The sequence below is a fragment of the Colletotrichum aenigma genome (genome assembly GCF_013390185.1).
Source record: "Colletotrichum aenigma strain Cg56 chromosome Unknown KSG_Cg56_contig01, whole genome shotgun sequence".
Classification (NCBI taxonomy): domain Eukaryota; kingdom Fungi; phylum Ascomycota; class Sordariomycetes; order Glomerellales; family Glomerellaceae; genus Colletotrichum; species Colletotrichum aenigma.
Window position 1 is genome coordinate 699676 of NW_023500907.1, and position 24080 is coordinate 723755.

General features: G+C 53.8%; 7 protein-coding genes across 7 annotated transcripts; 5 read left to right on the plus strand and 2 right to left on the minus strand.

Annotated features, from left to right (window-relative positions):
- Positions 1-663: 663 nt before the first annotated feature.
- On the plus strand, positions 664-5674 carry CGCA056_v000191 (WSC domain-containing protein; the record flags this gene model as incomplete). The annotated part of the gene is made up of 5 exons (XM_037315452.1): positions 664-744; positions 836-2185; positions 2239-4735; positions 4786-4865; positions 4913-5674. The coding sequence occupies 5 exons, from the start codon at positions 664-666 to the stop codon at positions 5672-5674; spliced, it is 4770 nt and encodes a 1589-aa protein (XP_037185564.1).
- An 880-nt stretch (positions 5675-6554) lies between these two features.
- On the plus strand, positions 6555-8347 carry CGCA056_v000192 (putative carboxypeptidase; the record flags this gene model as incomplete). Its single annotated transcript, XM_037315453.1, has 2 exons — positions 6555-8091; positions 8193-8347. The coding sequence occupies 2 exons, from the start codon at positions 6555-6557 to the stop codon at positions 8345-8347; spliced, it is 1692 nt and encodes a 563-aa protein (XP_037185567.1).
- A 2680-nt stretch (positions 8348-11027) lies between these two features.
- CGCA056_v000193 (uncharacterized protein) lies at positions 11028-11886 on the plus strand (the record flags this gene model as incomplete). Its single annotated transcript, XM_037315454.1, has 2 exons — positions 11028-11118; positions 11174-11886. The coding sequence occupies 2 exons, from the start codon at positions 11028-11030 to the stop codon at positions 11884-11886; spliced, it is 804 nt and encodes a 267-aa protein (XP_037185566.1).
- A 2378-nt stretch (positions 11887-14264) lies between these two features.
- Positions 14265-16119, plus strand: GIT2 (Glycerophosphodiester transporter GIT2; the record flags this gene model as incomplete). Its single annotated transcript, XM_037315455.1, has 6 exons — positions 14265-14420; positions 14507-14776; positions 14848-15231; positions 15286-15646; positions 15710-15769; positions 15824-16119. 6 exons carry the CDS (start codon positions 14265-14267, stop codon positions 16117-16119), a joined length of 1527 nt encoding a protein of 508 aa, XP_037185561.1.
- A 262-nt stretch (positions 16120-16381) lies between these two features.
- On the minus strand, positions 16382-18195 carry CGCA056_v000195 (putative amino-acid permease; the record flags this gene model as incomplete). The annotated part of the gene is made up of 4 exons (XM_037315456.1): positions 16382-16611; positions 16668-17565; positions 17621-17771; positions 17831-18195. The coding sequence occupies 4 exons, from the start codon at positions 18193-18195 to the stop codon at positions 16382-16384; spliced, it is 1644 nt and encodes a 547-aa protein (XP_037185560.1).
- An 820-nt stretch (positions 18196-19015) lies between these two features.
- Positions 19016-20281, plus strand: CGCA056_v000196 (putative aminotransferase; the record flags this gene model as incomplete). Its single annotated transcript, XM_037315457.1, has 1 exon — positions 19016-20281. One exon carries the CDS (start codon positions 19016-19018, stop codon positions 20279-20281), a length of 1266 nt encoding a protein of 421 aa, XP_037185563.1.
- A 98-nt stretch (positions 20282-20379) lies between these two features.
- On the minus strand, positions 20380-22379 carry CGCA056_v000197 (putative transcriptional regulatory protein; the record flags this gene model as incomplete). The annotated part of the gene is made up of 6 exons (XM_037315458.1): positions 20380-20698; positions 20762-21070; positions 21121-21337; positions 21392-22217; positions 22273-22297; positions 22351-22379. The coding sequence occupies 6 exons, from the start codon at positions 22377-22379 to the stop codon at positions 20380-20382; spliced, it is 1725 nt and encodes a 574-aa protein (XP_037185562.1).
- Between the last annotated feature and the right edge of the window lie 1701 nt (positions 22380-24080).

Here is a 24080-nt window from a genome sequence, read left to right on the forward strand (position 1 = left end):
CAACTCCCAAGGGCACAGTCCCTCCCTTGCTACGGATGCACAACACTCGGCTCCCGGTTCCTGACTTCGCTCCGCTGGGCTCTGGGCATGCGCCTGTGCTCATTGCTGCTTTGGACGCTTCTCTCCGACCCTGACCTGACGTTCACATACTGTGCCGGAGCTGAGAGAAGAAGCTCTCCCCTGCTTTCACGCTCGGCATGCTTTTCCCGCCTTCCCTGGATTGTCTCGGGCGTCTTCAATATCTCGCCCTAATCAAACAAGCCTAGGCGTACGCACCATCCCTTCACAACCTTCCTCCACACTCACGACTGCCAGCTCGCCAAACCATGCGAGCAAACACTTTGGTCGTGCATGAAGCGCATGTTCTGCGCCTACGCCTAGCTTCGATGGAGAAGCTCTAGTTCGACCCATGGGCTAGGTCGATGTCGGCCGCGACGGAAGGGCCGCGGCTGTGCCCCATCTGGCGTATTGAGGGGTGCCATGCTCTTGGCTCACAATCTTGGCCATCATGGGTTTTGTTTATTATCTCGCGCGATCCCAGATCCTCATCATATCCTTCTCTAGTGCCACGCTCTCTTTACTTCCTCAAGTCACCTCTTGGGTTTTCTTCTGTGTCCAGGCAGACATTTCGTCCCTCTTTCTTTCCCTTCTCAGTCTGCCAGGATGAGGTTGTCCATCGGAGTGCTGGCTTCGTTGCCAGCACTGGTTGCTTCGCTGGCCTCCACCGATTCATACCGTGATGCTGTAAGTTCTGGTCCCTCCTCCGAAGTCACAAGTTCTGTGTTTGAGTTGTACCAATTGCGATGGGATGTGGACTGACGACATACTATTGCAGGATTTGCCTCAATCGGGCTATCTTCCCAACCACAACCTTGACCCAAACATTGCCGGTTCTTCAAGCTTCAGAAACTTATGGACTTTCACTTCTCCTGACAGCAAGGAGTTCTGGTTGGCCAAGCCGTTGGTTTACACCCCCGAGGGGGGCACCGAGCTTGTCATCACCGCCTCCGAGATGAACATCATTCGTATCTTCGACAGTAAGACCGGAAACATTCTGAAGCAGAGAACTCTCCAGGCCCCCTTCTCCGCTGCCGACAGCAATTGCGGCGATATCCCGAACTGGGTTGGCATCACCGGTACACCCATCATCGATCCCGCGACAAGCATCATGTACGTTTTCTCTAAGGGCTATCGAGACGGGACCACTTCCGGCACAGCCAACGGTGTCTACAAGATGTACGCGATTCGTATTCCCTCGCTCGAAGACGTCGACAAATTCCCCGTCCTGATTGACGGTATCAATGCCGATAACGACCCAGCCAAGTACTTCGTCGGTGGTGTGGCCCTGCAGCGACCCTCTCTGGCCGAGCTCAACGGCCACATCGTCGCCGCATTCGGCTCTCACTGCGGTCGCTGGAACTACACTGGTTACCTCGTGTCCGTCAGTAAGACACCCGGCGTGGGCCCAGTGAGCATGTGGGCCACGGAAGCCGCTCCTGGAGCTCCCAAGCCGCAGCCACTTGATCTCGAAACCGAAACGGGAGGCAAGGCAGGAATTTGGCAGAGTGGCATGGGTTTGCCCGTCATCGGCAACAACGTCTATTTCGTGGCAGGCAACGGTCAGGGACACGCCAACGGAAATGTCCCCGCCAGTGGTAGAATCTACATGTCCACGCTCGACGAGTGCACAGTAAAGATGGAGGTAGCGTCGACTGGAAAGTTGAGCCTGATCGATTATTTTCAGCCATATGACTACATTGGACTGGATGCTGGTGACCGCGATGTCGGTTCTTCGGGACTCGCCGTCCTGGACCCAACCGTTTTCAAAGGCACTGGCGTCAACCGAATGTGCGTCACGGCTGGGAAGAAGGGCAGAGCCTACGTCATGAACGCTGACAACCTCGGCGGTTTCCGACAGGCGGCTGACGGTGGCGATGGCATCATCCAGACAATTGAGCTTGGGTTCTCACTGTACGGCGGATTCGGCAGCTACCCCGGCGAGGGCGGTTACATCTACGCGACCACTGTCGGCGGCCCGCTTGTTGCGTACAAGCTTGGTTTCGACGCGAAGGGTGCGCCTCAATTCACTCTTGCTGGCAAGTCAGCCTCCTTCGTCGGAGCTGGTCGCGTTGGTGTCGGACAAATGACTATTACATCAGACAACGGCAAGCCTGGCACTGGCATTGTAAGATCCCACTCACCCTTTGACGTCCATTGACTTTGACTAACACCCGACAGGTCTGGGTTGCGGATGTCAACGTCGGTCTCCAAGCTTTCCGTGCCGTTCCTCAAGACGGCGTTATGATTCCCATCACCTTGCCCTCCACCCAAGGTAGCAACAAGTTCCAGCGTCCGGTCTTTGGGGATGGTCGTGTCTTCATGAACGTCAACAACAACAAGCTTGTGGCGCTGGGATCTCCCGTCAACCCTGCTGTCAACTGCACCAGTCCAGTGGACTTTGGCTCTCTTGAAGCTGGTTCCACTGCCAGCTTGACTGTCAATTGCAAGGCCAACGTCGCCCTTGCCAAGGTCAACGGCTGCACTTCTGCGGATCCGACTTTCACTTGCTCCAACTCAACTCTGCCCCAGGGCGCTGTCGCTGCAGGGGCTTCTTTCTCCTTGAACGTCACTTTCGATCTCTCCAACCCAGCCGTATCGATTGTGCCTGGGGTCCTTTCTAGCGCTGTCACGCTCTCCATCAGCCCTCCTGCAGAATACGCTACTAGCGTGCTGGTGTCCGTCCAAGGCACTGTCGTCAGGCAGGGCGCCTTTTTGAGTGCTACCCCGTCGGACATTGCTTTTGGTAGATTAGTCCTACGTGATGCCCCTGACGGTCTCACGGGGTCTGCTCTCATTCAAAATGTTGGTAACGGCACCTTGACGTTCACCGGCTTCGCCTGGCAGACGAACACTAGCGACTACGCCAACTTGACCAGTGATGGCGGGCTTGGCTCTGGTTTCTCATCTACAAACTTCCCGACCGTTGGCTCCACTCTTGAGTCCGGAAAGAGTCTGACAGTTGCCCTGCGCTTCTTGAGGGAGACACCTGGATCATACCTGTCAAAGATTACCATCTGGTCTAACGGAGGAACTGCTGTGCTCACTTTGAGTGCTTCCGTCAACGACCCGCCTGCTGTTTCGTTCGAAGTCTCCAATGGCTCCGGTGGCTGGACTGTGCTCTCAAACTACACCGTCTCATACGGCAGCGTCGTTGCAGGAGGCCTTGTTGACAAGCAAATCAGGGTCTGCAACAAGGGCGATGCCCCTCTGACGATCACCATTTCCAAGCCTCCCGCCACCTCGCAGCTCTTCGCTTTGAACCCTAACAACGAGCTCACTGAGGGAACGCAAGTTGCCGGCGGTAGCTGCTCCATCGGGAGCGTTGGGATTCACGCCGCACCGGTTCAACCGAACCATCCTGCCCAGGCCTTGCGGGCCACGTGGACTCTCAGCACCGACGGTCTCAACTCGACCACCGGGGAGGTTTCGGGCCGTCATGACATTGTCTTCGAGGGCACCGTTGTCAGCAAGCAAGTTGGGCCTCTTCTTTCCAACGGCACTGCCAAATACCAGTATGTTGGATGCTTCAAGGATACTACCAATTTGGGCCGCAATCTCCAGAGCTCCGTCAACACTGCTGCTCAACAGAAGACGAACACACTGCAGCAGTGCCAGGGCATTTGCAACGACAGAGGTTTTGCCCTATCTGGCGTTCAGTACCACCAAGAGTGCTGGTGCGGTTCGAGCATCAAGAACCCGTCTACGTACGAAGACGAGTCCCTCAATCTCTGCACTTTCGATTGCACTGGAGATGACACTCAGGCATGTGGTGGCGATAACGGGCACATGAGCTTGTACGCCGATACTACATCATTCGACATTGCTGGGTTTTACGATTCTCTCAAGAATCCCAGCTCTAGCTCATCTCTGCCAGCATCAACGAGGTCCTCCACCAGAGCATCGTCCGCTAGCAGCGTACCTCCAGCCTCCTCTGTAGCATCTTCCTCGGCTATTACCAGCTCCACGACATCCTCGGGTAGCGGTGTCTCGAGTGCATCTGCGACTTCGTCGTCATTACTGCCCAGTGCTTCGTCTGGCCCCTCAAGCTCAAGCATCAGCACCGCTTTCATCTCGACAATTACCCCCACTTCCACGACTTCCAGCAGCGCGACTCCATCTGCAACATTTGTCGTCTCGCCCCTCAATCCTCAGATGCCAGCTATTATCGGCGGGCAGTGGCAGTATGCTGGGTGCTTCAAGGACCTTATGGACGGTGAGAGACTCTTCCAAGGGGCGTCATCCGCCTCGGACGACATGAGCTTGGCCAAGTGCGCCGCATTTTGCAGTACTGGCGCGCCAGGTGGTGGAGCCTTCAACTACTTCGGTGTCGAGTACGGACGCGAATGTTACTGCGGTTGGGATGCGCAAGCCGCCAAGATGTCGACCTCGGAAGCCGAATGTTCTTCGCCTTGTGCGGGTTCCTCGGTTGGTCTTTGTGGTGCCGGCTTCCGCCTTTCGGTCTACAACAACACTATCCCCAACCAAGCACCGTCCCAACCCCAACACGCTGCACGAGCAGGTGACTATGAGTTCCTAGGATGCCAGACCGAAGGTGTCAACGGACGCGCTTTGTCGGGGGCTTCCTTCGGCTCGGCAGATATGACAACCAAGGCTTGCGCCGCCTTCTGCGCTAAAGGAAACTTCCAGTACATGGGTGTCGAGTACGCCCAAGAGTGTAGGTTTCATGTCTCGTGTTTGCCAGACGTTTTCTGACAGTGATATCAGGCTGGTGCGGTAGTGCGACCAATGCGGGATCGGTCCCGGCTCCGCTGAAGGAGTGTGACATGCTTTGTCGCGGCAATCAGGTTAGTCTACCTTACCCCATCGCAAGATGTTTTCTAACGGTGAATAGTCTGAGTACTGCGGAGGAACCAGCCGCCTCGATCTTTTCAAGCTTTCCTCTGCTGGCGGACAGTCATCGTCGTCACCCAGTACCTCCACCAGGCAATCGTCGTCAGCCGGTTCCAGCTCTGCCTCTGTTGGCGCCAGCTCAAGCGTCGCCCCTTCAAATTCTGCGGATGTCAGCTCCGCCATGTCCACCGCGAGCCCCAGCCCTTCACCAAGCAGCTCAACCATCTCGTCATCGTCCGTGGCGCCACCCAGCTCCCTCGTGCCATCTGTGCCGGCATCAACCACGAGCAGTTCCCCTTCGACAACTGACAGCCCGTCGTCATCGGCCTCGGCCACGGCAACCGACGGGTACTACTATGTCGGCTGCTACAGAGACCGACCGACCGGACACGCACTTCCTCTTCTCTTCGCCAATCAGAGCGTCACGCCTGAGCTTTGCATTGCCCACGCCAACTCGGTGTACAGCAAAGCTCCAACTCCGACAACCAAGTTGCCGTACCTATTTTTGGAGTACCACCACGAGTGCTACGGCGGCTCGAGTCTCGACTTTCAGGGCGGCGTTGTCACCTCCCTTGTCGGGACCAAGGCGTGCAAGAACTACTGCTATGGCAGTGTTAGCACCGTCACCACTGACGGCACCGTCATAACCACAACAAACACGGCCAACTATTGCGGCGGGGCCAAGATGTTTGACTTGTACGCTCTTTCAACACCGGTTGCACTCCCGACAACCGGCGGACCAGTGGTTACCCAGACTGCCTAATCGTTGGCATAATCTCACTCAATCTTAATGGAGTAATAGTGGCTTGGAAAGGCATTGGAGAAATTCAGAAAATCTCACTTAGCACATACCCAAAGCATACCGATAAGCGGGTGCCATGTAGTCATTGCATATTTACATCTTCTTTTCTTATTCAGTCTGCCTTTCAACTGCTGCGTGAACCGTACCCTAGTCCCGTGTTTTGGCTTGACTCCAATGCCCGCCGCACGTGCCGCCTCCGGTACACGGAACGGCCCCGGGTTCAATTAGCTTTATCCAGACCTCTGAGCGAGTCAATGAACAAGAGCCAAACACCGTCGACATCTTCTCATGTGTTAGCACAGCAGTCCACCGACTGACCTGCGTGTAGCATTCAATCCTTCAGAATTCGAATTGCCGATAGATTCAGGAGTCCCCACCTCAAATACCCGACACCCAATGGCAGCCTCCGCTCTCTGATTAGGCAGGTCACAAGTTGCCCGCGGCGTTGACTCGCCCACATGTCCGTATCGGCACCGGTCGGGTGGACTCCGACTCCGAAACATGGATATCGGCAAATACTGGGGTTCTATGCCGTTATCTGTTGAAACCCCACAATAATTGCACGTTGGTGAAAGAGCTCCTATCTCGGCGAGCGGGGGATGGGGAAGCTCTCGAGACACTGACTGGTCAATGGTGAAGGATGCATGGAGGTGGCTATCACGCAACACAGGGATCTCTGTATGTGACTGCTTACAAAATGATGTTCCTACACCTCTTCCCGCGAGATTTTGTATTCTCTTTCTTCCATGTCGTGATTTGGGCCGAAGCAAGGCGACAATTTCAAAGCCGGAGTTGAATGCATTGAGTTGGAGCACCTCCGGTCGACCACAACAGCTTCACGATGCGCTCCAACACCCTCATCAACATCTTATCTGCGGCAGCGGCCGTCGTCGCCTCCTCTGACCAACATCCTCTCACCAGCCCCTCAGCTTCCCCCTTCACTTGCGATCTCCCGCCCCCGATCTCCCCCTCCGACGGTCTTCCTTCCGCAAAGGAGCTCTTCACCTCCGAAGCCGCCATCCTCAAGCAAGTCTCCCGCCATGCAGCCCTCGTCCGCGTCCCGTCAATCTGCTACGACGATCTCGGCGACTTTGACACCGACCCGCGCTGGAAAGTGTTCTACGAACTCCACGATGTCATGCGCAAGACCTACCCAGCGGTCCACGCGCGCTCCGAACTTGTCAAAGTAAACACCTTCGGCCTCGTCTACACCATCCCGGGCTCCTCTCCTGACCTCAAGCCTCTCCTCCTCGCCGCCCACCAGGACGTCGTCCCCGTCGCCGACGCCTCGACATGGACCTATCCCCCGTTCGCCGCGCACTTTGACGGTGAGTGGATGTGGGGCCGTGGCGTCTCAGACGACAAGAACTCCTTCACGGCCCTCCTCTCGGCGCTCGAAACCCTCCTTGAGAACCCGGACTGGGTCCCTAAGCGCACAATCATCCTCGCCTCGGGCTTCGACGAAGAGTGCTCCGGCCAGCGCGGCGCGGGTCACATCGCCAAGCACCTCGAGCAGAAATGGGGCAACAACAGCATGGCGCTGATCCTCGACGAGGGCGGCATGGGCCTGCAGCAGCTCGACTCCAAGACACTCTACGCCCTCCCCGCCGTCATGGAGAAGGGCCACGTCGACATCTGGCTCGAGCTGCACGTCACCGGCGGCCACTCCTCGGTCCCCTTCCCACACACGGGCATCGGCATCGTCTCGGAGATGGTCGTCGCGCTCGAGGCGCACCCGTACTCGCCGCAGCTGACGACGAAGTCGCCGCTGTACGAGCACATGGTCTGCCAGGCGCGGTACTCCCCCGACGCGCAGCCCGAGATCACGAAGCTCCTGCAAGAGGGCGATCTACAGGCGCTCGCGGAGACGTTGGTCGAGATTGACCGCCCGACGCACTACCGCCTGCAGACCTCGCAGAGCGTGGACTACTTCCAGGCCGGGCAGAAGATCAACGCCATGCCGGAGGTTGTCAAGGTCGGCGTGAACTACCGCGTCGCGCCGCAGAACAGCATCCCTGAGATCCAGCACAACGTCGTCTCGTACATTTCCGGGATCGCGGAGAAGTACGGCGTCAAGGTTGTGGCGTTCGAGGGCGACGAGGGGTATGAGAAGTACGCTGCTACAAAGAAGAGAGATCTCGCGGGGGATGTCGGTCTGGAGAATGGTGGTGTGGAGGTTAAGTACGAGGTTGACTACAACGGCACCTTGGTCCTGAGCTCCTCGCAGAAGACGCTCGTGGCGCCGGTGTCGCCAACCAAGGGCCCGATCTGGGATTTGTTCTCGGGAACGCTGCAGAGCTCGTTTGCGTTTGATGAGGGCAAGGTTGTGCCGGTTGGGGAGCTGATGACGGGAAACACTGACACGAGACATTATCTGAGTAAGTTTGACTTCTTGCCTTGTTTCTTCTAATCTTGGTTTGGAGGATCGCCGAGGTTTTGAGCTGCGAGGAGAGTTTGCTGACATATGGTGCTTGTGTAGATCTTACCCCTAACGTGTACCGCTTCGTGCCCATCCGCAATGGTGCGACGGTGAATGCGCATACGATTGATGAGAGGATCCAGATTTCTGCGCACATGGAGATTTTGAGGTTTTATTATGATTTGATTCGCAACTTTGATGCTGCGGAGGTTTAAACTAAACTTCCTGCCGAGGATATTTGTGGTTGAATGTGGCTCAGACACCAGGGAATCATCTAAGGTTTCTTCAAATTGAGAATTGATGGGATGTCTTGAGGAGCTCTTGGCTGGGATTCCCGGGGATATAGTGAATGATGATGATGGTCGAGGTGATATTTATGAAGCGACTTTTCTTTTAGCTCTGGTGACAATGACAACTGCACTGAAGTGAATGACTGTGCTAAAAGTGGGAAAGAGTGCATACTTCTCATAGTGTTGGTTTAATAAAGACTCTAGGCTCGCGATGAGATGGGTGGAATCGGCCTCGCTGGGTTTTGATTCATCATGCCTCTCCTTAAGTTGATTCTATGCATTTTGTATCAATATCATTACTCACCCTAACTGTGAATTGTGTCAAGGGATAAGTTAGTCTAAGTAGGTACCCGGAATAGTTGACGGACGTTAGGTGGTGGTCACGCTGCGGTACAACCCTTGTCTTGGAGGTGTTAGTAACATGGACACAGGCATCGATCCCTTTAGGGTGGGTTAAGATTGCTGTCTGTGAAGGTACTCCCAAAGATTTGCAGTGAAGGTACCCATAAAGTGCGCGCGCAACTGGGCGTCAGTCACACCAGCTTTGGTCAAGGCCAATAGGATGCCGTTGCTGTGCTGGCAGTGCATATCTTGGCTCACTACTGCATGGTATTAAATGGATGAATGGAATACGTATTGACTCCCTCTGGAGGGGTTAAAGTTGCAGTGAAGTTGGGAACCGGACTGTCGGGTTACACATTAGTTCACACCCAATCAGGCTCCAACCATCAATTTTGATGAGAGCCAGTAGTATGCAAGTGTATTAGTGTATGGTGGCAAATGAATGTATTCGCTGGCTTCCTTGGTCGGATTTAAGATTGCAGTGTAAAAGCTAACCAATCTGTTGGGTCTGGAATTTGAATTTGCGAATGCCAACTAGTGCTTGACTGGGGTTGGGCGCATCTCCACGTGTTACCAGGCTCCCCGAGAATGCGCGTGTAAGTTTTGAATTATTATGAGGTGAGAGTGCCATGATGAGATACATACCCGCCGGAATCTCTGGCGGGCAATAGTTGATGTACTGTATGTTTCTTCCCTTCTAAGTTTCCTTCTTCGCAGTTTGCCGCCTAACTTGATGTATTGAACTATATTCTATTCTTAATCCTGTTACTCTGGCTACTCTCGGAGACAACCTTGATTAAAACCAGAAATCATAGGAATCACGTCGCACCTGATATCTAATCACGTCGAAAAATGGGCGATTGTCATGGAATATCTTCCTAAAATTTAACGCAACCTAATCAGTTTGGAGTCACATTTGATCCGCCCTGCGCACATGAGTAGTTCCTGTGGGCGTCTACCCATCGCATCTTTCTCACATCAGTAGAATAAGGTACTCCTTGCTTACAATGCATCTCTTTGCATGCTAGTTTGCAGCGCCACGTGACGACAGGTTTGTTTTTGATTGTCCCTGGGGGGGTTAAAATCGCAGTGATGCCACAAATTCATCATGCAGTCTCACGCTCGGTCCTTTCATCTTGCAGGGGTGTGCAGAAAATGCTGCATGTCAGCACAATAACCCACAAATGCCAAGGTAAGCTGTTGGTTGTATGCCTCATACCACATGATGTATGTTCACTTGTCAAACTGCCAGCTAAGCACGATACAAACCATGGTGCACGAAGACACATCCATGTCCTCTGGGGTTGAAATCGCAGTGAGCCGGCGGACGACCATGACCCCTGTGTGAATGCTCTGAATTCGATGTAAGTCGCCTCCGAGCGGGAGACCGCCTATTTTTCCTGTGTCTACGCGGCTATATTTCCTATGTACTTCATCACTCCTGTCCGAGACGATAGTAGCAGCGACGAAGACGACGACGAAGACGACGGCGAAAACGACGACGATAATAGAAGGGATAACGACTATTGAAGCGACGACGAATATTGAAGTACGACGATAAAGTAGAATAGCTATAGGAAAAGTAGTCGACATAGCACAGGAAAAATAGGCGGTCTCCCGAGCGGTAGTGGTGGGGTACAAATGAGAAGGTAGGTAGTACCTCCTCCCTGCTATACAGCCACTTCGGGACTTCTCTTAACACCTATCTAGTTAAAAGCGTATATTCGAGCTCAAGTCGTCACGAGGTAGGATACTTCATCTCGGATGAAGCATCAACTAGATATTCCCTCGACAACCTTGATGTTGGCATCAAAATACCAGTGTTGGCGGTGAAGCTGCGAGGTGTCCACACACGAGCGATACCGCCTTCCCTATCATGCGATTTAGAGAAACTTGACATGTCTGTCTGCGGTGTGTGGAGTTACTAGGAAGATAAACAATTACCAACGCCATCTTTTAAACGTAAACCCCGACCACCAGGACACCCGCAGTCAGTTGGTTTGCCCCTTATGTTGCATTTACAATATCCGCTTTATGCAGGAAAACGAAACGGAGCCCCTCTCAAAATCAAATTAATTTATCGACGCTGGTCTCAAATAATTGCATTCCCCTCATCAGATCAGCCAATTTCCGCCAGGCGCATCTGACGTCGCCTGAATTTGCGGCGCCAACATCAGACATATCTCACCATAATTATTCCTTTCGTTTTGGTTTTCGTGCCCCTTGGCCAGTGTAGACTGCTTTCAAGTACGTGGTCGCGAAAATGCACTCAACGCGCGAGGAGATCAAGGCTGCTGTTGATGCGTATCGTACACATATGGCTGAACGCAATCGCCGTGCCCTTGAAGTTTACGGTGAGTGGACATCGAGGACAGTCTTCGTGAAGTTAGACTGATCCAGAATGTCTAGTGCAAGTTGCTACGCAGGCTGAGCTCGACCCGGAAGATTGGGGGGATGTCGCCGAGGACATGAGGATAGACTGTTTTGCGAGCGTTCTGGGTCGTAATGATGCCCGGGCCTTGATATCGCGTCCAGAGGATACACTCACGAAGTTCGATGAACTCGCACCTCTTTGCGATCTTGACGGGTGCGGGTGGTCTATTCCGACCAGCGATGAGCGAGAGCTGTATTTCTCCCGTCTAGAAAGCGCTCTGAAGACAAAATGTCTCGAAGAAGTTCGCGATAGCATCACCGCCCCTACTGAGCTTCGCATTCTCGCGGAGTACGTGGGTGCATTGACTGGCCCCGGGATGGGAGAGACCAAGTGGACGTATCAGGCCATGTTCTGGACCGGGGCGGGCGCTGAGACGGATCATTCGATCAATGCTACGGTCAAGAAACCTCACGAGCTGGCAGTCGACGGCTGTTGGGAAGTTGCTGCTGGATGGGAATCCGGGCATGGCGTTGAGAGCTTCTTCTACATAGTTTACTGCCGAAGAAACCGGCCCGACGGAGAGGTTGAGCCATGGGCCTGGCGGTACATGGCTTATGGCCCGGACGACTGCAAAACTTTTGATACGATCCCGGAGTTGCTTGAGTGGTATTGTAGATATCGGGAAAGAGAGGTGCCTAACATTGAGGACTTGGACGCGGACGAGGTATTGGAAGGGCACATGTACTAACTGGGCTAACACTCTTTCGAAGATTCCTGTGTGAATGGAAGCTCACCACCAATGATTTAAGCTAGAGAATGATTTTGCCTTCGTAAGTAGACAAAGACATGTCTAGCAGCACGTTTTGGCGAGCTCGTATGCATCAGAGCCGCCCTCTGAGAGGTATGCAATTGACACTTCGCGTTGCCTGTCCTTCTCTGGCGTCTGGTCTTCACCGGTAAGTCACCTTCAACATAAGATAAGCTAGTTCAGCCAGTTGTATGATGTTTTCAATGTTTGGAATAAATCTGTAGTAAACTCACACGCCGCTCATAACACCGGCCTCCTGCAATGGAATCACATCAACAATTCTTACAAAGCCAAGACAACGAGAATATTATCCAAGGCAAGGGCTCGCTCATCCACGCTCAACCCCATATATTTCCAAGCCCATGGCTCGGGTTCACTCTGGGCGTCTGTCACCGAAGATGTCCGGCAAAAGACGACGTAGAATGGATTATGAACCCCCCTCCTCTGACTGCAGCGCTATGGCACATTGTGTAAGTTCCCATGGATACATATTACAGTCGTCAGTCAATTTTCTACCTTTGAGCCCAGCCATTTCCAATATGTGGAGGTTTACGCCACAGCACCAAAAATTGTGTTTATCCTGGCAAACTGCGAGCCGGAATCGAAGGCCGAACCTCTCGGGCCAAAGAGTCCACATCGGCGCCCACGTGGGCTACGGACGGCCGCTCATTGGCCCCGACAACCCCGGCCCGGTGATGCAAACTCACGGAACGAACACACAGCTCACGCAATCCATTCTACTCCATATGGCACATCTCAATTCATTCCCACGTGCTCCCATGCAGGATTTTGAGCCGCAAGACCTGATGACACCCGCCCGGGTGCGCCTCCCCGGCGATCTAGCTCGTTCGGCTGCTCCACAGGTCGACGTGGGTGAACCAGGTCATCGGACGACATCAACATGGATGATGGGATTGTCTGGCATTGTGAAGTTTTCAAAAACTTTCATTGGTCCTATAATTTCACAGAGACTGCGACTTGAAAAACTCAGAATGCCGTCCCTGCCGATCCTGCAGGGTAGGTTACACTTCAGCCGCTGCCTTGCGTCTGTTGCGGTCGCTGGGTTAGGCAAGGGAATGCGTGACTTGCACATGATGGTTCATCCAGGTACTTATTATTGTTTGTGGCCCTCTGTAAAAACAAGCAGTTGGGTTCAAAGCATTGTTTCTGTCCCCCAAGATTACGACCGAACAGAACTCGACACAATCCTTCTGTCTAGTTCACCGAGGTCAGATAACGATTGAGCAATCGCCAAGACTGTCCGATGTGACGGGAATCTTCCATGAGCTTCAGGCCCCTGCACTCGACTTATCCTCGGTTGAGTGGTGTTTGTACCTTGTACACCAGCCCTGCACGACTCGAAGCCCGCGCCGAGCAAAGGCTCCCGGGGCGGCGCGCCCTGCCCAGAAATGCACTAAAAAGCTTAGCCTGGTTCTCAGGTATGCTTCCAACGTCATTTGTTTTCAGAAGAGCTGTCTCTATTGGAGAAACATTTTCCATTGGACACCACTCAGAGCATGCATCCAAAGTCAGCTCCAAAGGAGAGGGACCATTGAACTACTGCACAATCAGGTCGCATGACAGAGAAGGACTAACGTTCTACACGTGTACCCGCACCAAAGTTGATCCTATCGCATCCTGCCCCCGTCTTCCTGTCTGCCCAAGAGTCGACCAAGACCGGAACACCACCCCCCTCATGCCGCATTTCCGGGCTTATCACCAACCGGCGCAGAAGCACCAACACGACTCGAACAGAACCCAGCTGTGGAGTCCCCATTTCGCAAAGCGAACCACTCGTAAGGCCCCGTGGTATCGGTGTAAGCCACCCGTTCGGTGACCCCATCGATAATGTTGCAGCGGGGGAACAAGGGCCACGCGCGGCTTTCCCGCTTCTCATAGGGCCGCCGGCCGCGAGCGGCCCCGTCTCGTCGGGGGAAACACCCTTCGCCTTTCGGGATGGAGCTCTTTTGGATGGTGAAGGATACCTCGTTGGTGGGGAGAGGCATGCAGCATGCACGTTGGCTCTAGCGTCGCACCCGACAGCTGCGTAGATCGAACTTTTTTGGCTGTGTTTCTTCCAATGGGCTTGTGATCGTCCGATATATAAGGTATTTAGAAGTCCCGCTTCGTGTTCGGCGCCTGTCCTTCTTCTTTTGACTCGCCCCCGGTTCAGGCGACCTCGTCATCTTGTCTGTGCCCCAAACTGCTGCTTGTCTTGCCTTGATCGCCGGTGATCTCGCCAGCGACGAACAGAGGACTGCTTCACTGTCGACCTTCCTCGAAACGCCAATCGCGCCGAGAATCGTCCTGTCGACATAATGCTGGGTTTCCTGAAAAAGGAGCCCTCCGAGTCCGAGCTCAGGGCGCAGGAGGTCGTCGACCAGGACACCACCCCGCGCAAACCATTCCGTGAGGCGATCGTCCCCGTCATCGCATGCGGCGCCGGTCTGTTTTCCGACGGCTACATTAACAACGTGAGCACTTCACCCTGTCGCGCACATGCCGCGCATACTTCGTGAGTGATTGGGACAATGTAATTGACGCCGTTTGGATGCGATAGGTCATTGGCTCCGTGACGACGATTCTCGCGCTGCAGTATGGCGATCTGTACAAGAACTCGAACGCGAAAAAGTACGTCGGCGACATTGCCTTCGCCGGCACAGTCGTCGGACAGCTCGCGTTCGGCTGGCTTGCTGACCACTGGTCGCGCACGAACTCGCTGCTCGTCTCCACGATCATCCTCGTCGTCTTCACTGCGCTCGCTGCCGGGTCGTATTACAAGGGCGACGACATAGGCATGTTCAACATCCTGGCAGCGTGGCGATTCTTCGTAAGTTCTCGCGCATCGCAGCTGCGACCCTTGGCGACCTTCGCAAACCCCGTCTAACATGCGCTCGGTAGGTCGGAATCGGTATTGGAGGCGAGTACCCGGCTGGCAGTGTCGGTGCCGCTGAGTCGACTGGAGAGCTCAAGTCCGGCAAGCGCAACATGTTCTTCATCCTGTTTACGAACTCGATGATTGACTGGGGTTTCGTCATCGGCGCATTCGTCCCGTACGTCGTCGCGGCAGCATGCCACAACGGCCACTACAGCACCATCTGGCGCACCAGCTTGGGCATCGGTGTGGTGTTCCCCATCTTCCTGTTCGTCCTCCGCATCTTCGTCAAGGAGAACGAGGAGTTCCAGAAGAACTCGATGCGCCACGCCAAGACGCCGTACCTCCTCTCCCTCCGCTTCTACGGCTGGCGCCTGTTTGTTGTTAGCTTGATCTGGTTCATCTACGATGTGAGTAAACAGCGGTGCGCGTGAGCAGGTGGTCTCGAGCTGACAGTAGTTTAGTTCTCTGCCTACTCTTTTGGCATCTACTCTTCCACCATTCTGAGCAACATCTACGGCGACACGGCTCCGCTTACGACCGTCTTCGGCTGGAACACTGTGATCAACCTGTTTTACATCCCCGGCACCATGCTCGGTGCTCCTGCCTCAGACTGGCTCGGCCCCCGATACGCCCTCGCTTTGGGCGTCTTCCTCCAGGCCATCGTGGGTTTCATCATGGCTGGTGACTACTTCAACCTGTCGCAGCCCGGCATGGTCGGTGGATTCGTCGTCGTCTACGGCGTGTTCCTCGCTCTTGGAGAGTTCGGCCCCGGTAACAACATCGGTCTCCTAGCAGCCAAGACCTGCGCAACTGGCATTCGCGGTAAGTGGTCCCCGAGCAAGGGCGGCGCAAGTACTTGATCAAGACATACTGACAGCTGAACAGGCAAGTACTACGGCATTGCCGCTGCTATTGGCAAGATCGGCGCCTTCGTGGGCACTTGGGGTGAGTCGTTTTGAAGAACATGGTCTTTAATATTTGTACTGACATGGGCAACAGTCTTCCCCTACATCCAAGCCGCTGCCGGTGACAATGCCGTCGCCACTGCGCAGTACCCCTTCTGGGTCTCCTCGTCTCTCTGCGTCCTGTCTGCTGCCCTCGCCCTCTTCTGCTTGCCCCACATCGGCCAAGACACCATTGCCCTCGAAGACGCCCGCTTCCGCGCCTACCTGGAGGCCAACGGCTACGACACGCGCCAGCTCGGTCTCAAGAAGGGCGAGAGTGTTGAAAACGCCCACGACAGCGATATCCCGTCCGAGGGTGTTGCCGTGAAGGGCGAGAAGACGGTTGCCTAGACATGAACCTAGGCAAAGTTTGGAGACTGAGGATGGATGCAAGCAAAAGAGCCGGACATCAACTCGATTATTGAGTCGAGACAAATGTCCACGTTATGGATACCCGAGCGCCTCGGTCTCAGGCTTGAATCGTCAATTTTGGTTAGGGGGAGCGTGTATTCAGAAGCGCATAATGATACCACTCGATGCGATGATTCCCGATGTAATTGACAGAAAAGTCCTTTAATATCACAATATTTACATATAGCTCCTTCATATTTCGTTACCGCTTTGTGACTTGCATCACCCACGAAGCAGCCTTTTCTAATGTGCTCGGGTACTTGGCCCCATCATCCTCAAGCCTGTTGCTGTGCAGGTCCATTGTGTCGAGACCGACCCTTTGGGTTTTCGCGTACAGCTTGTAGCTGATGATGTTCACAACGTATATGGCGATTCCGATGTAAGACGTCATGAAAGTGGACACAGTAAACTTCGGAATGAAGGCATTGTATCCTGGCAGGTTCGCGTCAGCTTGATACACATTTTCCATGTCGAGAGAGCTCACGTACCATTGAAGAAGACAACGAGGACCGTTATGAGGAGAGCAGCATAAGAGCCATAGGGCTGCAGCGGTCCTCGGTAAGGCATGATACCCCGGGGAATGCCCCGGGCCTGCATGCCCCTCGTAAACTGGATGTAGCTGACAAGAACGCTGACCCAGTTCAAAGTGCCGAAGACAGTCACCAAGCTGACGAGATATCCGAATACTTGGGACGAGCTCTTGGCCGCGTTCATGTACGCAAGCGCGGCAAAGACGCTCGTGGCCGCAACACCAATGATGGGAACTCCAGCTCCTGTCGTCTTGGTGAAGATCCTAGGCGCCTGGCCGTCCCGAGCAAGTCCGTACAAGGTGCGGGATCCGATGTAGATATCCGAATTGGCCGCACTGATGACGAAGATGAGTAGACATCCGTTGACGACGTGAGGAAAGACGGGAATGTTGGCGAGCTGCACCGCGATCACGAAAGGACTCGCAGCCGCGCCGGTGCTCTTCTTCGTGCCGCCGATGAGCAGGTCGTTGGTATATGGGACTGACATGCCCAACACGAGGGCGCCGATGATGTAGAAGAAGACGATGCGCCAGAGCGTCTGGCGGACAGCCTTGCGAATAGTCTTTCGCGGGTTAGGAGCCTCGCCGAAAGCAACGCCGACTACTTCGGTGCCAGTGTACGCGAAGCAGGCCTGGACCATGGCCGCCCAGAAGCCGAGGAAGCGGCCTGTGGGACCTTCGACGAGGTAGGATCCGAAGGCGCCCGGGTTGTGCCAGTATTTGAAGCCGATTACTTCGCCGGAAGGTTGACCACCCGTTGAGATGATGAAGCAGGTGAGGACGAGCATGATTATAACGAGTAATTTGACTGTTGACATCCAGAATTCCGCTTCGCCGAAGAAGGACACATGGAGGACCTAAAGCTCATGTCAGATTGGCTTCGAAGAAGGATCAAAACCAAGAAGAACCCACATTTACCGCAATGATTGCGACAGTGAAAGTCGTCACGAAGATTGCAACGTTGAGATCGGGTCGCCAGTATTGAATGATGATGCCAGCCGCTGTGAGGTTGTTCGGTAGAACGATGGCGTATTTCAAAAAGTAGTTCCATCCCGTTGCGTACCTATCGCGCATCAAAGTCAGTTCATAACGCAGGTAGATATTATACCAGAGGTGACTTACCCAAGAGCTGGATCAACAAACCGGGTAGCGTACCCAGCAAATCCCTTGTCAGAGGGCAGCATCGTCGCCATTTCGCCAACGGCCGTCATGATGAAGAAGACCACGGCTCCAATGATGGTATACGCAATCAGCAGACTTGCGGGCCCGCCCCTGACGAGACCGGTTCCAGAGCCAATAATGAGGCCGGTGCCGATGGCGCCAGCGACCGCAATCATGGAGACATGCCGCTCTTTGAACTCCCTTTTCAGCTGGCCCGTCTCCGCTGAGGAGCCTTCCGCATTGGACAATGTCGTCTCCAGGTTCGACGGGTCTCGCTCAGCATCATTCACGCTCTTGCCAAACTTGGCGACGTTGTCTGAGCTCATGATGAAGATGCCAAAAAGAAGATGAAAAAAGAGCGTGACACGGAAAAGACAGTGTCTGAAGACTTGGACGCTGTCATGCCCTGGCCATGGTTCTTATACACAATCCATGCAGAGTCGAGTCGATGCGAACTTTCATACTATCTGGCTTATCTCGTTTTGAGGTCCAAAGACGTCGATAGCTAGGAAATGATCAATGGCCCAACGCGTCGGAGACAAAATCCGGGGAAGTCTCGGTCTCCACTGTGTAGATAGGCCACGAGACTAAGACTCACCCATCATGGGACGAGCTGCGCGCCAACATGCGGGGCAGTGAGTTCTTATCAACCCCGGACCCGCAAATGGAGGTCGAAGTCCGTCTCCAGTATCGCAGTTGATCTGGATATCCCTGTCACAACATCAGATGCATTTAGTTGAATGCAGTGGCAGCCGGGAAATATTTAAAGCTAGTCTGATCATCCTGCGCGTATCAAGTCATTTCTCTTAGATAAAAGTGTCTAAATCAGCGTCTATCAGTCCAGATACGACCCACTTCTGACTTGGGCGCGCCCTGGATGATACAACATCACCAACAACGGACTTGAGCCTCCATTGCCTGCGTAAGCCAGAACGGCGAAACATCACGCGCGGGGTATCTGCATGATGATACTTCGTGGTTTCCGAAGTAGTGCGTGTAGTTTCGCCGATATAGGAGGACACGAAACTGATAAAGGAGAGATGAAGCCGACATTGAAGCCCGGGGTAGGAGACCAACTGAGCAGAAGACACCAGATCCCGAAACATCGCAGAGAACCCCCTTCATCTCTCTTCTATTTTCCTCAACATGTCTCCAAGTGCAGTTGAAAACCACACGGATGATGTTCCGGTGTTGGCCAAGTCCCTCCAAACCCCCTCAACGGAGGCCGACTTCTCTACCTTCCGGTCCCTGGTGCCCTTGGTAGCAGACGACAAGATCACATACCTCAACGCCTCCTATCAACCCCCCTCAAACCTCATCATCCACGGTGCCATCACCAAATTCTCTTCTGAGGGCCTCTACTCCGCCCACCCCAAGCCCCAATGGCAATCTGCCGTCGAGGAGACCCGCGAATTGGTCGGCCGCTACATCAACGCCGACCCCTCCTCCATCGCCTTCACCCGTGACACCACCGAGGGCCTGAACTCCTTCGCCCGCAGTCTCAAGTTCACACCCGGCGACAACGTCGTCGTGCTCGACTCGGAGCACCCGAACCATGTGTACGGCTGGATGGCCTTGCGCACCGCCGGCCTCGAAGTCCGACAGGTGCCCACGATACCCGAGGCAGAGAGGAGCGGTAAGGTCACTGCGGCTAACGCGGCGACTTTCGCTCCGTACGTGGACGAGCGCACTCGCGCTATTGGAATCAGCTCCATCATGTTCCACAGCGGCCAGTGGAACGACGTCGCTGACATCTGCAAGGCCTACCGGCCCCGCGGCATCCACGTCCTCGCCGACCTGACGCAGCAGGTTGGCTTCGCTGAAGTCGACGTCAAAGCTTTGGGCGTTTCCGCGGCGGCGTTTAGTCTGCACAAGGGCCTCAACAACCCCACTGGCTTCGCGGCGTTCTACGTTGATCCGGCGGTGATCAAGGAGATGGACCCGACGCCGCCGATTGTCGGATACGGGGCCGTCAGCAACGTCCGCGCTGACTTGCTGGTTCCCAGCGAGCCTCTGGTGTACCACCCCACGGCCCGTAGGTACGAACACTTGAACTTGAGCTTGGTTGCTGCGGTGACTGCCAAGGCGTTCCTGACGTTTTACCTCGACTCCATGGGGCCAAGGCGCGTTCAAGAACATCTCTACGGCCTCGGAGATGTTTTGCGTGAAGGATGCAAGGATATTGGCATCAAGATTGTCGGGCCTACCAGCCGGAAGGAGCACGCGCCTCACCTCTACATTCTCGATCTGCATGACCCGCGGTGGATGGAGCTGCTCAAGGATCATGGAGTACTTGTTACACCGTACCGTCTGGGTATTAGAGTGTCATTTGGCTTCTACAATAACTCGTCAGATGTCCAGAAGCTTATTAGCGTACTAAAGACGGGCGTCGAGTCAAGCCTTCCTATGTAAGAAACGTCTGGATAGATTGGGATTGGTTTGGATAGCAATATCCTTCTTTCACGATAACAAAATTCTCTGTGTTGGTGAGCCAATGCAACCTATCAGTCTTACATCTGTGTCAACTTATTCCTAGCCTGCTCGGCCAAGTCCCAAGCAGCACAGCATTCATCCAAGGAATGAACCAGGTACTGTGCCTCCTCAGCCGTACCAAACAATGTCAGAGTCCTAGCCGCTTGCATGACCGCATAGATCATGATCAGCGGGCTGTGTAGCAGTCCGTATTGGCTCCGATATTTCCGTGAAATATGTGTAATATTCTGTGCGGAAGAGACGCAGTCTTTGCGTGCGTTGTCGATCATGGCTCCGCTGTGACCCGATGCCGCGTGATCAAAGTTGAGAGCAATCCGTACACTGTGAAACAGCAAACTGAAGCGGATTGCGTGAGTGATCGATGCAATTGGATGGCTATTGGAAAGCAGGGGAACTCACTGGAGGGCAGCTACACTGGGAATCAAAGGAGTGCTTGGAGGTTCCCATCTGTTCCATTTCGCGCACTCTGGCAAGGCTTCATACCAGCTGCATAGCTCAAAGTTCAGACTGTCAAGACATGCCTGCCTCCTAAGGCCCTCAAGGTTTGACTTCGTCGAAAACAGCTTCGATAACATTTTCTCGATGATTTTGGAGAGGCGGATTTGCTCCTTGAAACAAGGTACAAGCGGTAGTGGGCTGATGTCCGCGAAGCGGCCGTCGTAGGCGGCAATGCCGGCGGGAAGCCACGGCGCCATTTCTGGAAAGTCTCTAAACGATGTTAGTATTGCAATACGCATCCCTCAGTCGTTAAGTCTTACGGAAGTCTCTCGGTCGTTTCGACCTCGGCATCGTCATAGAATAGGTAAACCGGCCTCCCGAGAATCAAGCTGATAAGTTTGTCGGACGTGTAGCACCCCCAGAATATGCGTCTACGAATCTCCATGTCTTCTTCCGTGACTATTGACGAATCATGAGAAATCCAGTGCTTTGGATCTCTCTGAAAGCCGAGATCTTGTGCCATACGGAAAGCAATTCCTACGTGACGTCAACTCACTAGTGGTCGGGCTGATGCGGTATATCGGGGCTCACCTGAGAAACCCCACCCCTTGGAGAGATTCCCTCTCCCTATCTCATAGAACGCTAGGCACAGAAAGCCTTGTACCGTGACAATCGATGGTTTGGTAAAGCCGGAGACGATGAGAATACTCTCAGCTGCGGAAAAGAATTGCTCGCTTGCTTGCCGGTGTCGTTTATCTGGTGACATCAGCGTTCCAAGTGCACATATAGACAGAAGTAATGCCGATGACCAGTATTTGCAGTTGGATCTCTCCCCGAAATGGTCCCTGAGGAATGCCTCACGGTAGATGAACATGAAATGAGGGTACTGCCACTTGAAGAACTGTAGTAATGCGTCCGAAACCAGTTCATCTTGAAGATTGATACCGAAGTGCTCTGCGACATGTTCGAAAGTCGACTCGGATACGAGGTTCGGTGACGACTGTGATGAGAAAGCACCGAGTGTATTGCTGGTCGTTGGGCGATACGCGTTGGCTCGATAGATGCTTGTCGCCCCGTGATAGATTAGTGAGCCCTCGACGTCGACCTGGAGGTGTGCGGTGCTGCGTCGGCCTTCATCTTCTGGTGTGCGTTGAGCTGTCTTTCTATTCTCGACTGTGCGAGAGCCGCCAGCCTGCAAGTGATCCCCAAACGAGACTGTCCGCAACATCTCGTCGCGCTCCTTGTCTGGCGCTGTCTGGAGGCTGCGGATGAATGATTCCAGTGAAGCGACTCGATTCTCCAAACTAACAACGTACTCATGCGTAGCGGGCCGTCTTTTACGGTCGACTTCGCGGTATTCGCATGTCTGCTTTGCCGTGACGCAATTCTGGCACGGCTCAGTGCGGGAGCATTTCAACTAGCAAAAGTCAGCGAGATCGGCCCCTGGAAGCAATCCCAGGATCTTCGGCCACCTTTCGGTACTGGCATCTCTTGCAACTAAAGTTGTGTCAGCGATTCATTCCAATGATGTTAGCAGGAGTTCAACCCACGATATTCTCTTTGCCGGCTCGAATGGCATCTCAACACGGCTGGCATCGTGTGCATGGAAACTAGTCAGTAGGTGAGGAGTTGGTCGGCATGAATTCGGTGGGTACTCATTGACAGCGCTTAGTCACCCTTGTTACGCGCTGGAAGTTTCATAGCAAACCGCAAACGAGCGCTACTAGCAGGCGGAAGCTCGTGTATGCTATACCCTTCAACATCTGCTTTACCCGGGTAAGATAACAACTAATTGGTTTTGGCTTTCATTTGGGGGAAAATTAGTTCCATTCGGTGAATTCGATTTTGTAATGTCTTACTGTCCGAGTTTCGTGCAGCATGGCTTTAAGTCTGTAACGAAACTATCTGAACAGTAGACAGAGCTCAGTAAACAGCTCACAATGCTGTTTGCCAGACTGCGCAAATCACTCGATCTCAGTTAAGGCTTCACATTCTCCTGATTGGCGGCTGTAAAGAACATGAATCCAATAGTCATTTGAATGACTTTTCATGCAGGACTTTCACATGCTGTCGCTTCCGACCAAGAACTACATTATTCTAGAGCCCTGTTGGGAAACGGCAAAATCCTCCGGGCAGTGAATGCGGGGTGCATTTGGGGGATCACAATCCCTCACAGCCGTTGATCTTTACGTCTTGATCCCCAAGCTGCAGGGCTCATAGGTGCGCCAACCGCAAGGCCCATACCACGTCAACGGATCAGCCTGTAGTGGTGTGGCCTCCACCACGTAAAGCAAAGCCTGGGATTGGTATGAAAAGTCTCCTACACTTTCCTCACTGCATAAGTGAGCCCTGCATCCAGTATGCCATATTTCAGGCCTCCGACCGCCGGGGTTTGACTTTAGTGGTCGTCATCTGGGGTCCGGGGTTTGACAGTGTGCCACGACGCCCATTGCTGCTGATCTTCTGTGGACAAACGTGCCCTGTTGAGCATATCTATGTCTGTCATCTTCTAGAAAGATCCCACTGGTGATCATCCCTCCTCGGACCCTGACGTGGTATTTCATCTAGACAAAGTGGCAATTCAACCACAATGCATGTAGAGATGTATTCACAGTGACCAGATCTGTCCAGCCTTACTCTTTTGGCCGCTGATCGGCCCAGGCAGCCACGCAGCCAACATTCAACCAGTCTGCGCGGGATGTACTTTGACCTCGGAGCCAGCACATTACAACTGGCGATTATGGTATTACAGACTACCTAATGATCACGTATGTGAGTACACGGCAACAATGATGCCGCATCAGTTCATCGGCGAGACCGGCGACTTGGGGGGCTTGGTGGCTGTTTTCTCAAGAACTTCCATTCACTCAAGAGCTTCAATAAGGCTACCGAGCCATCCACGAGTGCTTGGGTACTTAGACATGGCCGGCGGATGGCGGTCATCCATTCACAGGTTTGAAGGTATGCTTGGCGTTGGTCCAATGTAATGAGAAGATAGATGCATTTTCCACGCCATTTTAACAACCTTCAGCCAGCCTGAATATGAAGCTAATGGTCGGACTCAGTTCCCTATCCTCCTCCAGAGCAGCCATCATGAAAACTCATACCTAAGCCAATCGTAGAAATTGCAAGCCAGCCCAGCTGGTCTAGGTGTTTTTGCCGTGAACACAACGCATAGAATCCGTCCATTCAACAACCCTCCATACTGTTGCCGTCACCTCTGGTATGACGATCTTGACCACACCGTTGCCCGATGCCCAAGCACCCCTCCTTCGTGTCG